Source organism: Rhinatrema bivittatum, chromosome 11 (genome assembly GCF_901001135.1).
Source record: "Rhinatrema bivittatum chromosome 11, aRhiBiv1.1, whole genome shotgun sequence".
Classification (NCBI taxonomy): Eukaryota; Metazoa; Chordata; class Amphibia; order Gymnophiona; family Rhinatrematidae; genus Rhinatrema; species Rhinatrema bivittatum.
This window is the reverse complement of record NC_042625.1, coordinates 88,471,481-88,485,669: the sequence shown is the minus strand read 5'-3', so window position 1 is coordinate 88,485,669 and position 14,189 is coordinate 88,471,481. Positions and strand designations below refer to the sequence as shown.

At 45.2% G+C, this 14,189-nt stretch overlaps 1 protein-coding gene across 2 annotated transcripts; it reads left to right on the top strand.

The window, feature by feature from the left end:
* The first annotated feature begins 165 nt into the window (after positions 1 to 165).
* LOC115100629 (T-box transcription factor T-A-like) lies at positions 166 to 13,367 on the top strand. 2 transcript variants are annotated; one of them, XM_029619254.1, is made up of 8 exons: positions 169 to 441; positions 3,533 to 3,797; positions 4,843 to 4,977; positions 7,567 to 7,628; positions 8,112 to 8,173; positions 9,353 to 9,535; positions 10,204 to 10,327; positions 11,341 to 13,367. In XM_029619254.1, exons 1-8 carry the CDS (start codon positions 254 to 256, stop codon positions 11,588 to 11,590), a joined length of 1,269 nt encoding a protein of 422 aa, XP_029475114.1. In that variant the 5' UTR covers positions 169 to 253; the 3' UTR covers positions 11,591 to 13,367. The 2 variants fall into 2 exon arrangements, with proteins under 2 accessions (XP_029475115.1, XP_029475114.1); XM_029619255.1 differs by lacking the exons at positions 7,567 to 7,628; positions 8,112 to 8,173 and having other exon boundaries at positions 166 to 441.
* The last annotated feature ends 822 nt before the right edge of the window (positions 13,368 to 14,189 follow it).

Genomic DNA, 14,189 nt, shown 5'->3' with positions numbered 1-14,189 from the left:
CCCCCATTAAAAGAAGCTGAAGAAAGCTCCCCCCCTTTAAACTCCACCGCTTGCCCTAGGGCTCCGAGGCATTAGGCCGCGCCCACTCCTGCACTATCAAATCATAAGGCGCGCTCTCCCGCGAGGGTGCGTGGCTCGCGAGCAAGGCACCCAATAAGAGCCGAGCTCCCGAGGTGGGGATTTAAATCCTTGACCCCGAGCCGCGCTCAGCCTGCGCCCTGGGGCATGCGAGAGCTCCTCGGCCTCCCGCACCATGAGCGCGGGTGCCGGCGGCGACCAGCGGCTCGACCATGTCTTCAGTGCGGTGGAGAGCGAGTTTCAGGCGGGCAGCGAGAAGGGCGACCCCCTGGAGAGGGAGATCAGCGTGCTGCTGGAGGAGAAGGAGCTGTGGGGCAAGTTTAAAGAGCTGACCAACGAGATGATCGTCACCAAAACGGGCAGGTGAGCGCCCCGCGGCCACCCAGCTCCCTTCCTTTCCAGCCGCGGGCAAACGACCCTGATCAGGCAACGCATTAAGTTTACTTATGACACAAGCACCCTGCTGTCATTGCCCTTAGGAATATATATTTAGTAGAAGTACCTTGTTTTACAATAGTTAAACGGTAAGATTTGTTTCGGAAATGTATTTTCACCCAGAGAGCAAGAACGTTTGTAAATGTGTAAAGTTTGACACATTTAACATCGGGTTAAACATTATCTTAGTTTAAGTGGTTGGTAGTAGAGGCGTCTGACGCTTAGTTTTCCCCACTCTTTGCGTAGCCACTGAAACGATTCTTGGATTAAAGCTCTGCGGTGTATTCCCGGTTAAGGATTTGGTCCAGGTTCAGTGACTGCGGATAGTTGCAGCAGCGCTGATAGAATCCGCTAGTGCTGCACCGTGCGCGCTCTAACTTTTGAACAGGAAAAGGACTTTTCCAGTTCCGATTGCATCTTGTAGGGATTGGGTCTGAAGTGTTGAGAAACTCCTCATTCTCACTGATAGATAGAAGCAGGACTTTTGTAGCCCTATCGAGGAATCTTTGAAGTAATAAACATCAGGCTCCTTAAAATGAAGATCTAGCAGATCTAAACATATCCCGTAAGGTTGAAATGCTTTTAGTGAGGCTGAGAGATATATAAATATAGTTGCGTGCAGATTGTTTTGAGCTGTCTTTAGATATAAGATGCAATGTTCTATTTAAAACAGGACTTTTTAAAATCAAAACGTTCTTGTTTGCATCCTGGCTTATGAAAGGAATATTTAAAACCTTAAACCTTTGGGCGATGTGCTGTCTGATCTACCCTTCAAAGTCAGGGGACATCGAGGCCAGGCTCCCTATTAATGTCATTCTGAACCATGTGAAAAAGCTGAAATAACGGACCGTACAGGCTGAACACAAGGGCTCCAAAAAATGTTTCAGGACGCATTACATTTAATTGCATTAAAAATTAAGAGATGTCTTTACAAAAATGGATTTGAACTTTAAATATTTTTCATATTCATACTTTGAGGGTTTATTTTTTTCAAAGTAAAGACTTCTAAATAAAGCTCTGTTATACAACTACATGGGATTGGAAAAGTCGACTTACGGAAACTTGGAAAGTTCGCTCAGAGCATCCAATAGATCAAACGATTTAAACAAACAATAGCCGAACAGGCTGAAGGTTTTGGTATCTGTATGGTTAGTGACCCCCATTCTAAGTACAACGCAGCCTGGAGCTAGAAAATCTACCCTACCGGGTCTGATGGCGGATCTGTAAGGCAGAGGAAATAATGTTGGCATTGGGTAATGTAACTTTATCTAGTTACTCCAGCATTAAAAAGAGATCCTTAAACTCTTGGGTTTATCCCTCAGATCTGTCAACAAATTAAAGGCAGCAGTCTTAAAGTGAAGAGATGGGAACTAATTGCCCGATGACATTTGCAGGGACTCAGTATTTTTAGCCCTGCGAAGGAAAGAATAGCTAGAATATAATTTATTGGAGTCTACAGTGAAAGATTAAAAAAAAAAAATCTCAAATGCAATGTTTTGGGCATTTATTCAAAATTGTTTTTATACCGCTTTTTCAATAAAATATTGGTCAAAACTGTTTACATTAAAAGTACATCTCTGCTCTTTGTGTTGAGGAAACAGATACCGGGGTAGGAGCAACCATAATTTGTACACTTTAATGAGTAGAAAAAGTGATCCAGCAAACAGAGCTGAAGCCTGATACACAAATAAGCTATAATTTAAGGTCTAGCTGAGAACCTTTGGCGTTGACACAGCCCATCAATGCAATAAGATTTATTTATTTTTATTATAGGAATACACGTAGCATTTTTCATTTTGAGTCTGCCTACCTGGTTCCCTTTGCGGAAGGGAGAAGGAAGAGAAATGTTAATCAGTTTTGAATGGGTAAACTGAAGACTGATCCGGTTACTCTGCCTTAACAAATCCTGTGCTCCCTGTTAACCTATTTCTAAATTAACTTTGTAACTCTAAAGGAAAAACTAGTGGCACCCTTTATCACACACAGTTATACCTGAATATTTTTGAAAAGCAATGAACTATATACTTAGAAAGTCTGCTCAATGTTTCTATGCACTAACTGCATATATGTAGTAAATTGCTTTCATCTGCTCACTATAAACACTTTACCAGGTTTACTTTTATTAAACGAATATGTAAACGTTGTCGGTCCGATTCAAGCAATGGTTTCTCTTTAGGTACTGGGAGTTGAGAATCAACAGTGATGCATTTTAAAATATTGTATAGAATTATTTTGGACGAGTTGGTTGCCTTTATTTCAGCGAATGTTTTAGTAAAACAGGATAAGTTTTTAAATAATTCTTACCCACTTACCAGCCTCTGTCTCAGCCAGTGGAAATCGGAGCAGCTGTGGTTTTCACCGTATTCCTTTAGATATACTTTTTATCTATCTTGATGAAACTGTTTTCCCTCAATCATTGACTTGTTCTCAGAATAAAAATACCATAAATCAATGAAATTGGAAGCAGAAAGTGGTCTTTTTAAACTTTAAGTTTTGTTGGGTAATATTTAACAGATTAAACTAAGTACCTTCATTTATTGCCCTGGTTAATTAACGATATAAGGATGTCAATGTGAAGTAATTTGCTGCTCCTGCTTTGCTGGCGTATTTTTCTGGGACAATTTATTCAGGTGGATTTCGGTGGATCGGTGTTTAATTTGTTGTAATGGCTTATGGCAGGGGACACTTTTATGCTTTTCTACTTAGTTCTGTATCTCTTTCAATATACTGGTCCTGAGGAAGGAAGTGTAACCTTCCCAAAGCTAGTCAAGAAATATTAAGTTGCTCAGAGAAAGATATTGCCCTACATATGTCATCCTTTATGTTGGTTCATTTGAGTGGCCTCCCACCACTTTATCCTGTATACTGCTTGGAAGCATACCAGATTTTTTTTTTTTTTTTTTTAGATGTCTTGAGTGTAGCATGTTTATCTATTATCTTTCCCACTGAAAGTTTGTTTTGTTTTTTTAATTAAAAAATGTGCCTGTGTGATGGTGATTCTGTAACTGCATCTCTCTAGGCGGATGTTCCCTGTGTTGAAAGTGAGCTTGTCTGGTTTGGATCCAAATTCCATGTACTCCATCCTCTTGGACTTTGTGGCCGCAGATGGCAACAGATGGAAGTACGTAAATGGCGAGTGGATCCCAGGAGGAAAACCAGAACCTCAGAGCCCCAGCTGTGTCTACATTCACCCCGACTCCCCCAACTTCGGGGCTCACTGGATGAAAGCTACAATTGCCTTCAGTAAAGTCAAGCTTTCCAATAAGATGAATGGAGGAGGCCAGGTAAGGCTCACCCAGCAGCCAGACGAGAGGGAGGGCTCTGAACTGAATCCCTTTGCCAAGGGTAAAGGTGTAGGATATTTTAGTCTTCAGGTAGGCTTTAAGAACATAAGAAGATGCCATACTGGGTCAGACCAAGGGTCCATCAAGCCCAGCATCCTGTTTCCAACAGTGGCCAATCCAGGCCACAAGAACCTGGCAAGCACTGAAAAACCAAGTCTATTCCATGTTACCATTGCTAATGGCAGTGGCTGTTCTCTAAGTGTAATCTTTATAACAGTTTCTCTAGTTCTCTGCCTTACGGTTCATTTTTTTTCTGTAAATTGGTTGTCTTCAGATTTGTAGCATGGTACAGAATGTTAATTGTTTTGGTTGGGATGGGTATAGGGTGGTGCTGCATGGAGTTGGATGTGTATTCAGCCATACCACCCTAAAGAGTTAGGGCAGTGTTGGCGAACCCCAGGCCTGGAGTTCACACACAGGCCAGGTTTTCAGGATATCTACCATGAATATGCATGGCATAGATTTGCATACAATAGAGGCAGTGCATGCAAATCTTCATTCATATTCATGGTAGATATCCTGAAAGCCTGGCCTATGTGGCACTCAAGGACTGGAGTTCGCCATCACAGAGTTGAGTGCAGTGCCTGATCCCAGACTGCTGCTGCTATTATAGATGGTGCCATTGTAAGAACATACATCTTTGTCTTACAAAGTGGTACCAGATTGACCCTTGGCAATGGCGTTTTGTAAGGCAAAAATTTAGGATGGTGCTGGCCAACATTGCAATAGCATTAGTTGCAGGGCAGGAGCCCGGGAAGAGTGGGGTGATTTGTGGTGGTGGCAGCAGCCTTATTATATTGAACACTATTTTTAGTTCATTTGCATTAATTGTATTTTTCATGTTTCATTTTAAAACCAAAATAAGACTTTTTTTTGTTTTGTTTTACAAAACTTCCCGTTTTGCTTCCAATGAATGCGCATCCCTAGTGAGATTTCCTATCAGTAAATGTCTTCCTGCCTAACTCCTTTGTCCTGTGCTGTACAGATAATGCTGAACTCCCTCCATAAGTATGAACCCCGGATTCACGTGGTGAAGGTGGGAGGTCCCCAGAAAATGATTAGCAGCTTTGCCTTCCCAGAGACCCAATTCATTGCTGTCACAGCCTACCAGAACGAGGAGGTGAGGGTGCAGATTCCCAGGCTTTCTCTTCTCTGTAATGCACAGTGATTGGGTAACAACGTCCACAGGACTAAACAATTCCTAAAATCTCCCGCAATGGCATTGTCCTGATGTATCTAGTGGACTATTCTATTCACCTGGACTGACCAGAGAATTTGGGGATTAAGGGAAATCCACAGATATGGCTAGGCAGAATCTAATACACAAATTTAGGATAAAATATCTAAACCCCTCAATTTGGGTGTGGAGTCGCTCGGGGTTCTCTGTCTTACCGGATCTTATTAAATATCTTCATGTATGCATCCCTGAAAAATCTGGCTCTTATTGTTTACATCCAGATCTCCTGTCTTTTGGGAAGCAATCACTTCACGGCTGTCTAGGCATATTTAAAATATTTATTACCCACCATCTTAAAATGGATGAAACAAAATAACCTTTACACAAGTAAAACCCAAGAATTTTTTGGTTTGGAAGCCCAAAGCTGGTCCCTCCTTTGGATGGGTGGTTTTGTTCCCCTTCATTCAGGCCGATACAGTACAGTGCGCTCCAACAGAGCACACTTAGCCGGCATTTGGATGCGCATTTTGGACGCGCTAGCTCTACCCCTTATTCAGTAAGGGGTAATAGCGCGTCCAAAATGCGTGTCCAACCCCCCCCCCCCCCCCCCCCCGAACCTAATAGCGCTCGCAACATGCAAATGCATGTTGCGGGCGCTATTAGGTATTCCCGCGCAATTCAGAAAGCAAAATGTGCAGCCAAGCCACACATTTTACTTTCAGAAATTAGCGCCTACCCAAAGGTAGGCGCTAATTTCTCCGGGCACTGGGAAAGTGCACAGAAAAGCAGTAAAAACTGCTTTTCTGTGCACCCTCTGACTTAATATCATGGCGATATTAAGTTGGAGGTCCCGAAAGTTTAAAAAAGAGAAAATTTAAAATGGGCCTGCTGCTGGCGGGTCGAAAACAGGATGCTCAATTTTGCCGGCGTCCGGTTTCTGAACCCATGGCTGTCGGCAGGCTTGAACAGATGCCGGCACACTAGTGTCCCTAGTGCCTCTTTTTACTGCCGGGCCTAATTTAAATAAATAAAATACTGAATCGCGTGCACAGGAGAGTGCCTGTGCACGTGCCGGGAGAGCGGGCGCTCGCCTGCTCTCCCACGATTTTACTGTATCTGCCCATTAGTCAGTTAGAAATTTGGGAGTTGACTCTGCTCCTGAGTTACATTCTCATATTTCAACAGTAACAAAACGAGCCTTCTAGAAATTAGGGTTAGTTCATCAGATCCATTCTTTTTTTTTTTTTCTTTATGGTATTTTAAAACTGTGGTGCATGTTACTGTGCTATGCTGGGAGGACTTCCACAGCACTTCAAAATGTGGTGGGGCCAGGACAATCTATGCAGCCTCTTGGAGGGAAAGGATGCCCCCTCTTGGCAGATCTTCAGTAGCTCCCAGATGAATAAGGATTCTGGCCCTGAGTTTTAAAACCCTACGGTGCATTGGGCCACAGTAGCTCCATGCCAGACTGAGCCCAAAAGGATGCTGAGATCTAGCCAGGAAGCCTTACTCAGTGTCCTGGCCCTAGGTGGGATCTTTTTCTATCAAACAGAAGAGCCAAAATGCTTTGGAATTTGATGCCAGTGGAGCCAAGACCTACCTTTTGATTATTCAAGGTTTAGGAAACTTGTGAAAACCTGGTTCCTTGTTGCAAGCTCCATTAAGGCCTTCGCTTATGAGGTATCAATTGGTTGGTGTCCAAAACTGGGTCCCCATTTCTATTTTCTGTTTGTTCAGGATCATTTCTTGCCTTTTTTGTTTATATTGTAATACTTGTTCTGTTTATTGATTACTTTTTTTTATTTAAAAAAAAAATAATTCTGAATTGCTCTTTCAGATTAAAATGTGGCATATAAATGACTAAATTAAACTATCCAAATTAAGAGCAAACTTGTCCTGGTGATGCCACAGCCAGTCAGGTTTTTGGGATATACACAAGATCAATTTAGTGGGTCTCCAATGTATGCATGTTTTAGGGGTGTACACTGAACACTTTCATTTTTAGCCAACAAAATGGAAAAAAAAAAAACACACAACCCCCCCTCCTTCCCTAAAAAACAAAATGAAAAAATGTTGGGTTGGTCTGCCCCAGCTCCCAAACTCACATGCCCCATCTGTATGTCTAAAGGGCAGGAGGACTTCCCAGTCACACTTGCCTCACTGGCTCTCCATCTCAAAATGGTACCAGTCTCGTAGGGTGGTACCTCTGCCCCACCCTATCTCTCTACAACAGAATGGTGCTGGGCTGGTGACATGGAGACCCGGTGGGACGGGAGCGGCTGGGCATCATTCCTGCCCTTTAGATCTGCAGAAGGGGTAAGTGGTGTTAGAGCAGCTGCTATATTTTGAAAAACCAAATTAAATTTTGTTTTGTTTTCCATTCTCAGGCAATCAGTGTGCTTGCTTGAGATCGGCCCCTAGTGTCAAGTCTACGGTGCTCCCTCTGCCTGGCACTTGGTAGACGACATGAGGCTCGTCAGGTTGATCAGACTGGGAGCCTCGGCCCATAAATCCTCTTTCTGTTCTCTTTAGATCACAGCCTTGAAAATCAAACACAATCCCTTTGCCAAAGCTTTTCTGGATGCCAAGGAGAGGTGAGCACGACAGAGGGCCGCACCATCACCATAAAGGAGCTTGGAGTTGCTGTGCCAGGGCCAGAGAGCAATGGAAATTATGCTTTACTGTGTGAACTGCTTGAGATTTTAGGGGTTTTTTAGATGCTTTCATCTGTTGCCAACACTGTCGCAAGGGGTGGACAAGGAAGGGCAAGCAAGCTGGGCACCCTACCACCGAGGCCGTCTGAGTCTGAAAGGAAAGAGGAGGCACCCAGAGCAACCTTTTGCCCTGGGTGTCATCCTGCCCAGTGACGGCTCTGTCCATACTTATTGAGCAGGGATCCTTGCTGCAGACAGATTTGGCTGAAATTTAGTAGGCTCCAGATTTTAGGAAAATCCAACGGTGAATGCCCCACTAGATGTGCCAGGACAGCAGGGCTATGTGTGGACTTGCAGGAGCAGAAATGTGCCACCCTCCAACTGTGTTCTTTTTCAACTCCTTTTATCTTTATTTCCTATCAGAAGTGACACACGCGACATCCTGGATAATAGCAGTGAGAACCATCAGCCTGGTTATTCACAGAGTGAGTCGTATATTCCTCATTCCATTGCAGCAGTCTGTGCTATTGCTTGTCAGGGTGTGTATCTGTTCCAGAGCATGCATGGCCTGCTGGCGCGCGGTGAGAACGTGTCCAAGAGCTATGCAAGGCAAAGCTGCCATGTGCTGCTCCACAGCAGAGGCAATTCTAACATACGGGCCGATACAGAAAGAAGCGCGGGAGAGCCGGCAAGTGCACAGGCCAGTGTCCTGGGCGTGCGATTTCAGTATCGGCCCACATGCAAATGAGGGCCCATGGTAAAAGGAGGCGCTAGGGACACTAGCGCATCCCTAGTGCCTCCTTTTTTGACAGGAGCAGCGACTGTCAGCGGGTTTGACAGCCGACGCTCCATTTTACCGGTGTCTGTTCTCAAACCCCCTGACAGCCACAGGTTTGGAAAACGGACGCTGGCTAAATTGAGCGTCCGTCTTCCAAGCCGCAGGCAGATTTTTAATTAATTAATTAATTTATTTTTTTTATTTTTGGGGCCTCCGACTTAAAATTGCTATGGTATTAAGTCTGAGGATGTACAGAAAAGCAGTTTTCTGTTTTTCTGTACACTTTCCTGGTGCCGGCCGGCTTGGCTGCACATTTTGCTTTCTGAATCACGCAGGAATGACTAATAGGCCCATCAATATGCATTTGCATGTTGCAGGTGCTATTAGTTGCGGGGGAGGGGTTTGGCTCTATCAGTGCGCTCCACCAGAGCACACTTTACTGTATTGGCCCAATAGAAAGCATATCTTGATGGGATTTGGTGGATCTTGTCTATCTTTAGGTTCAAGACCACTCCCGTTTCCCCAAGCCTCTCCTACTTCACATGGGGCAAAGTCCCACCATGCAATGTAGCACAATTCCATCAATCCCCCCCCCCCCCCCCCCCCCCCCCCCCAATCTTACTGACCTCCTGTTCAGCAGCTGTTTAACCTTTTATTTTCTGCACTGTACCCACCCCAAGGATTGGAGGAATAGAGCAGCGAGAAACAGCCCTTGATGTTAAACTCCCCTTTCGTGCCTCGCAGAGTAGCTCCTAGCAGGACGGCTGCTACTTCTGCAGGGTTCGCTCAGAATCCAATAGCAATGCTGCTGCTCCTGGAAAAGAGAGCTAAGCACGTCCATCCCTCTGCAGCCCTGCAAATCCTTACCTATTCTTTCTTTTTATAGTTGGAAGTTGGTTCCTACCAGCAGGCAACAGCTCCTTCTGTTCCCCTGCTAGCCCCTCGTTTTCAGGAAATCCTTCCCCTCTCCCCACGGGACACAGCTCGTACTGTGAGCGATATTCCAGCCTGCGGAATCATCGAGCAACGCCCTATCCAGGCGCCTACAGCCAGAGAAATGCCTCGCCAAGTAAGGACTCTGCTAATTTCAAGAGCTTTGCATGCCCTAGAGAGGTAAGGTCCAGGTGCAACAATGCAGATAACTGCCTCCTGCATCTTTTTGTTCAGGGAGCAGAAACAGATTCAAGGAGCTAGGAAGGCACTTGCAGCTCTCACCTTCCCAAGGGGTAATGGTATCCAGTTCAAGAGTAAAGAGACTGTAAAAACATCCACATATTACACCTCTCACACACATGACATGGATCATAGGTTTCCCTGGGACAGTTTTAGATAACTATTCTCTTTTCTTATCTGAAGGGGGGGTATTTGAAAAGGATTGCTATAGCTTTGCTATGCTTTGGCTACCCTCTACAGCTGGGAGAGGCCAACGAGTATATAAATGAGACAGAATAGAGGGGCAAAAACTAAAACTGGGCAGTATATCCACAGAACACGTTCCAGTACCCCACCCTCCCAAACTTTTCCACTTTAGAGCAGTGTGTGCATCTGTTACTAAACAGAGCCTTCCCAGTTCCTCTGGTTACAGCTCATTCGTAAATGAAGTCACACCATCTCCAAAGGGTGCATGACAGAGTCCCAGCTGCCCATCTGCTCCTACAGAGCGGGTGCTAGGTTGTTCTTTTTCTGTTAGCGGTACTTGTTGGAATTTGTGTCTAAACTGAATTATCTTTTCTTCAGATAATTATATGGATAATGCAAGTGGCCTCTCCATGCTTCCTACTCATGACAGCTGGTCCAGTCTCAGCCTCTCCAGTTCCACTGGGCTCTTACCCATTTCTCCTAACTCTGTATCCAGTACAAGGTTTGGAATCAACATTTTGTTTTTCTAATTGCTTGACAAGGCAGAGTTTCAAAAACATGGTAGGGAGAAGAGAAAACCATCAGTTCAATAAGGAACTAAAAGAGTGATGTCCTGTTAAGAGCAAGGAGAAACATGCTTTCAAGGAAAGTGTAACTTTGAGGGAAGAGGGGGCAGGTCTGTTACCCGTTAAGGTGGGTGTAGTGCACTAGAGTAAGGCCTGGGCTGTGAACTTCAGCAGAGACTCCTCAATGTAACACAAACCATTATTGTATCTGCTCTTTTCATGCATGAGAGAGACTACATTACCCTGTTACATAGTACTGCTAACTAATACAATAGGTTTTTTTTTTTTTGTTTTTAAGAGGACTGACTCAATAGTTGCTATGAGTAGGCCTTAAACAATCCTGCCCTGTACAGGTGCGGTTGGGAGGTCGTAGGTAATATTCAGAAAGGGGACATATGAACACTTGCAGCGGTTCAAGCCCTCACCACCTCTCCTGATTAGATCTGTTTCAAAATTATACATGAATGATATATAATTCATGTAATCTAATCACATTTATTATGAAGTCAACTATGACCAAGATAACTATCAAGGTGGCACTGACCCTTAAAGCTAAGACAAACTACTTTTGGATGATCAAGTGAAGAAATCCCCCTATGTCTAGCCAAGCCACAAAAGTCTCTTACACTGCTGTCTCTTTAGGGTAAGGCAGAGCTTTCTCCCCTCCTGTTGGTTTCTCTGTTGGTTCATCCACTACTCTGCTTCATCAAGATACAATTTTTCAGCAGTCATGTGCTCCATAAAAGTTATACCCTGTACCATTTTAAGCAGGTCTGGGTGCTGATAGGGCAAACCTCCATTAAGCCTTTAGGAACTGCCTGAAGGTACCTTCTTTATCAATTCAGGCAGATGCTTGGGTGCCCGTGTGAGGAGGCAGGATACAGCTGCCAAGCCTGGGGTTACAGGCAGGAACTGAGCTAGTCCCTCATTATTCTCTCTTCTTTTTCAGTCAATATCCCAGTCTGTGGTCACTTGGTAGCAACTCCCTCACCCCTACCACCTCTCAGCCAGGTTCCACCTCCCAGTTCCTGCGGGGATCTTCAGTCTCTTACACCAGCCTGGCATCTACTATCCCAGCACCCTCAACATCTCCGCTCTATGATGGCACTCTGGTAGAAGTGCCCACAAGTGACGGCCAGTATGACTCTACCATTGCTCGGTTGGCATCAAGCTGGGCGACTGTCACACAGACGTACTGAGGAGCTGTCCTGCCGCAGCCTTCGTCTAGCAAGAAAGGGAGGAGGGGACTATGCTCCTGGTCTTATCCACACCAAGGATTGGCAACATGGCCCATCTCCTGTCTCATCCTTAACCAAGCTCGGGGTGGTTTTACATCACTCATGGCTCACCAAAGCTTTGAAAGACTGCACTAACAGAGCACAGCTCTTGGAATAGAAGTGGCACCAAGAAATTCAGTTAGACAAACATCTCTCCTGCCACCAGCCAGCAATGTCTGAGATGAATCATGTAGGACTTGAGCCTAAAGGAGCTAGGGTGCATGCATCACTATCCAGCTGGGAGCGAAACACGAGCTGGACAGGTGCAGAGCCTCCAGTGGTACCTCCGTGCATGAGAACAGCTGCTTGTTACTCATCTTCCTTGCACTAATGAACTATGGGCAGGGATCATGTACAGCTTTGAATTCCCCATACCAGCAAGTGCATCTACCTACAGTCGTCTGTACAGTTACCTTTCATGCTCTGTTTTTGTAAAACTGCTTTCTATGAAAATGTCATTAGCATCAGCTTAGGTTTCTGGTTAATCTCTGCACCCATAGGCATGGACCCCTCCTAATCAGGCTCACTACACTGGGCTTTGGTGAGAGGGATGTTGGACATGAAGTCCGGTCTCACGCACCACCCTCCCTTCTCCTGTCCTTAATCATCTACAAGCCTCTTACAGTGGAGTTGGGAGGGTGAGGCCCGGCCTGCACATCCTCCCTCCACTGGTTTATCCGTGAGTGCACCACACCTGCTGCAGCTTGGCTGTTCTACCTGTACCTTGCTGAAACACTACTTCTGTAAATAATGTAACTGTTGTAAATTCAGACATCGCAACCCTGCCTGTGCCTCTTATTTATATCACTTCAAGGGTAATAAATCCCTTTTAAGAAGGGAAGATAAACAGATGACTACTGTAGTAAAACTGGGCATGGTTTCTATTGAAAATACATCCGTACCCAGAAAGGGCTTGTGGCTGGAGTACGTGGAGCGCGTAGCTGACACCATGTGGGAGGGTGAGCCAGAACTGTCCTCAGAGGCTGAAGCTTCTTTTGCGCAGAGCAGTAGGAGGGGGAGAAACATTGTAAAAAGCAAAGCTTTTGGTGCTAGATTACTACATGCTCTAAGTTCTCTCTCTTGAATGGAAAAGGCACCGTTCTCCCTATTCACAACACACAGATATTTAGTGAAGGGCCCCGCTGCGGGCATGGTTCTGGTCTAGCGTTAGACAGAATTCCCATACAGCATGAAAGAAGAGAGTACACTGTCCAAGCCCTCCCGAAGAATGAGGTCGAGATGAAGCAATGCCCAAGAACAATCACTCAAACTGACCCGGCCACTGGTGCACCAGAAGCCGTTCTCTATACCGCGCACAAGGTGGGTGGACAGGAGCAGCCCCCTATTCTTTCAGTGCCTTAACCCATCCCATGATAGGGCAAGCCCTGCTCCCTAAACAGTCACATCACGAGCTGCTGTCCTTCAAGAAAAGAGAATTGCTTTAGCTGGCCTGCAGACCTTGCCCATCACTGCTGCTACAGTGAGCCACACGTTTCATACTCCTTAACTATAAAACTTGGGGCATAGAAATCGTATTTTCTCCTTCTTGCGGGAGGAAGGAAAGATGACAATGCAACATTGTCTGGCATGAAATATTCAGGGCAGCGTATGGGGAACTTCCACCACCTCTCTGAAACCCAAGACTGATTGATAGCTTTCAAACGATGAAGGCTTCTGCAGGGCAGCCCCCCTCCCCTGGGAGCCTGCTTGGCAGGAAAGCTGCAATGGCTCTCAGCCTGTTAACCGTGCATATTTCACACCCTGCTGTTAGGATCGGACTCCTCTTGACTCATCTCTCAACAAATATCTAACTCCCAGGCTAGTGGCAGAGGAAGCACTTAACTATTTCATTGCTGTGGTCAGTTAAAGGTTCACAACAGAGACTGAAATGAGGAGTCGCCCTCTGTAAGAGGGACATTAACTCTCCACATAAGCAGAGACCTGATAGGCATGGAGCGGCAGTTACTACCCTTAACAGAAGGCATAGGGAGAACTACCCTTAACGCTTTTGATAAACTGCAACATTGCTCGCTGGGGGGGAGGATTGGATTCAGATAATCACCTGACTTTTATGGTCTGGGGTACTGATACGCAGACATAAGGGAAAACGTACAGGACTTGTTCTACGGCCATGTCCATACGCAAAGCACATCAAGCAGCACTGTCTGAATTTTCAAGAAAGCTCATCACTCAGTAAAAATGGGGCTAGCAGTAAATGTTTTATGGGTTATCATGAGGCTTGTGGATAACTGAAGGGAGTGGCAGCTGTTACCCTTAAGAGAAACATGGGGGTAACCTGCACGGCACGGCAGATACAACCATACGAAGCTTGCTGGGCAGACTGGATGGACCATTTGGTCCTTTTCTGCCGTCATTACTGCATTATTAATTCTAACAATTCAGTGGTCATTCTAACTCCAATGCTAGCCCACTAACACTTTTTTTTTTTTAAGCTTATGCTTTTCATTGGAAGCTCAAGGCAGGTTTCATTCAGATACAGAAAGGTTTCCCTATCCCCAGA

Coding starts and splice junctions, on each gene's coding strand:
- LOC115100629 (XM_029619254.1), top strand. CDS start 254: ATGAGCGCGGGTGCCGGCGGCGACCAGCGGCTCGACCATGTCTTCAGT. Junction 3,798..4,842: donor AGATGAATGGAGGAGGCCAG/GTAAGGCTCACC, acceptor TGTGCTGTACAG/ATAATGCTGAACTCCCTCCA. Junction 4,978..7,566: donor CAGCCTACCAGAACGAGGAG/GTGAGGGTGCAG, acceptor TGTTCTCTTTAG/ATCACAGCCTTGAAAATCAA.